Source organism: Rhea americana, unplaced genomic scaffold, assembly GCF_003343005.1.
Source record: "Rhea americana isolate MKP2758 unplaced genomic scaffold, rheAme1 scaffold_24, whole genome shotgun sequence".
Taxonomy (NCBI): Eukaryota; Metazoa; Chordata; class Aves; order Rheiformes; family Rheidae; genus Rhea; species Rhea americana.
In genome coordinates this window covers 3727310-3728768 of record NW_028186357.1, presented here as the reverse complement: position 1 = coordinate 3728768, position 1459 = coordinate 3727310, and the positions used below count along the sequence as shown (strand labels likewise).

The 1459-nt window shown below is 57.6% G+C and overlaps 1 protein-coding gene and 1 long non-coding RNA gene across 2 annotated transcripts in view; both read right to left on the bottom strand.

The window, feature by feature from the left end:
* Nucleotides 1-1390, bottom strand: part of MAF (MAF bZIP transcription factor) — a 17619-nt gene extending 16229 nt beyond the window's left edge. Inside the window, exon 1 of the mRNA XM_085306476.1 lies at nucleotides 3-1390. Within this exon, the coding sequence (XP_085162602.1) occupies nucleotides 3-565 (563 nt within the window). The 5' untranslated portion in view covers nucleotides 566-1390. The remainder of the gene's footprint in view (nucleotides 1-2) is intronic.
* The window catches only part of LOC146595068 (uncharacterized), a 558681-nt gene that overhangs the window by 60032 nt on the left and 497190 nt on the right, over nucleotides 1-1459 (bottom strand). The gene's annotated exons all lie outside the window — the stretch shown is intronic.

The window sequence follows — 1459 nt, the reverse complement described above, 5'->3', positions numbered from 1 at the left end:
GCTGGTGGTGCGGGTGGTGGTGGTGGTGGTGGTGGTAGTGGGGCCCCGCGCCGCCCTGCGCCGCCGCCGCGGCGATCACGGCCGACACCACGGCGGCCGCCGAGCCCATCTCCTCGCCGGGCACGGAGCCGCCGGCGCCGGCGGCCGCGGCCAGCTGCTGCCCTCTAGCATAGCCATCGAAGGCGCCGGGCAGCGGGTGGTGGCTGCTGTTGATGAGCGCCTCCACGGCGTCCTCGGGGCTGAAGCCCAGCGCCTCGGGGTTGAGCTGCTGCGGGTAGCCCGTCATCCAGTAGTAGTCTTCCAGGTGGGTCTTCTGGTCGGTGCCGGAGCCGGGGCTGGGCGCCGAGAAGCTGGGGGACGGGGGCACGGAGCTGCAGGGCGTGCTCATCGGCGTGGAGGAGAGCGAGCCCCCGGCGATCAAGCGGCCGCACTGGCTGATAATGCGGTCGGTCTCCACCGGCTCCTTTTTCACTTCAAACTTCATCAGATCGAAGTCATTAACATATTCCATGGCCAGGGGACTGGTGGGCAGGTCGGAGTTGCTCATTGCCAGTTCTGATGCCATCCTTTTGCTGCTGACAGTCCTCCAGAAAGGGTGCACGCCGGCAGCGAGGGGACTGCTCGGAGTTGCCACCGGGTGAGCCAGCTTGATTTTTTGCGGTATCTGGTCTCCTGCGCTCTCGCCCGCCTCTCCCTCGCTCCGCCAGCCCCTCGCAACCTCCGCTCCAATTTGCACCGGCGGTTTTTTCTCTCGCTCCTTATTATCCTTTGCAGAGTCTACGGTGCTGATGATGCATCAGAGCGAGTGGCTCTTTCTATTCGCCTTTTGCATGAAGGGTTTTTTTTTTTTTTTTTTCCCTCCTCTCTCTCTCGCCTCTCTCTCTTTTGCAGCTTGCAAACTGCAGCTGGAACTGTTAGCTCTTGTTGTTGCTGCAAGTAAAAAAATTTTTTTGCTTTTGTTTTGTTATTTTAACACTTCATGGTGTCTTTCCTCTGGTCGTTTTCGTGCAAAGTGCAAATCGAGAAGAGAGGTTCATCGGGGGGGAAAAAAAAAGCAGGAGAGAAAAGAAACCGAAGACAAAAAAAAATCAAAGTCAATATCGCAACCAAAATAATAATAACAAAAAAAGAGAGAGAGGAAAAAAACTCAACCCCAAAGCTACAGCGAGAAGATGAAAAATATTTTAAAGGTTTCATCCAGCAGGAGAGTTTAAAAGCATTGCTGAGTTTTATAGCAGTCGTGACGTCAGCTTTCAAATGGGAAATTGACTCCGCGCGCGGACCAATGGGCTGCGCCGCTCCCGGCCCTCATTAGCATAATAGTATGGAAACAAGGAAACTTTTCGGCGCTGTCAGTCAGGGCCGATCAGCTGACTGTCAGCTGCGAGCGCCTTAACCCCCGCCTGCCCGCCGGGGCCGCCCGCAGAGCCCGGCCCGGCCCGGCCCGGCCCGGCCCGGC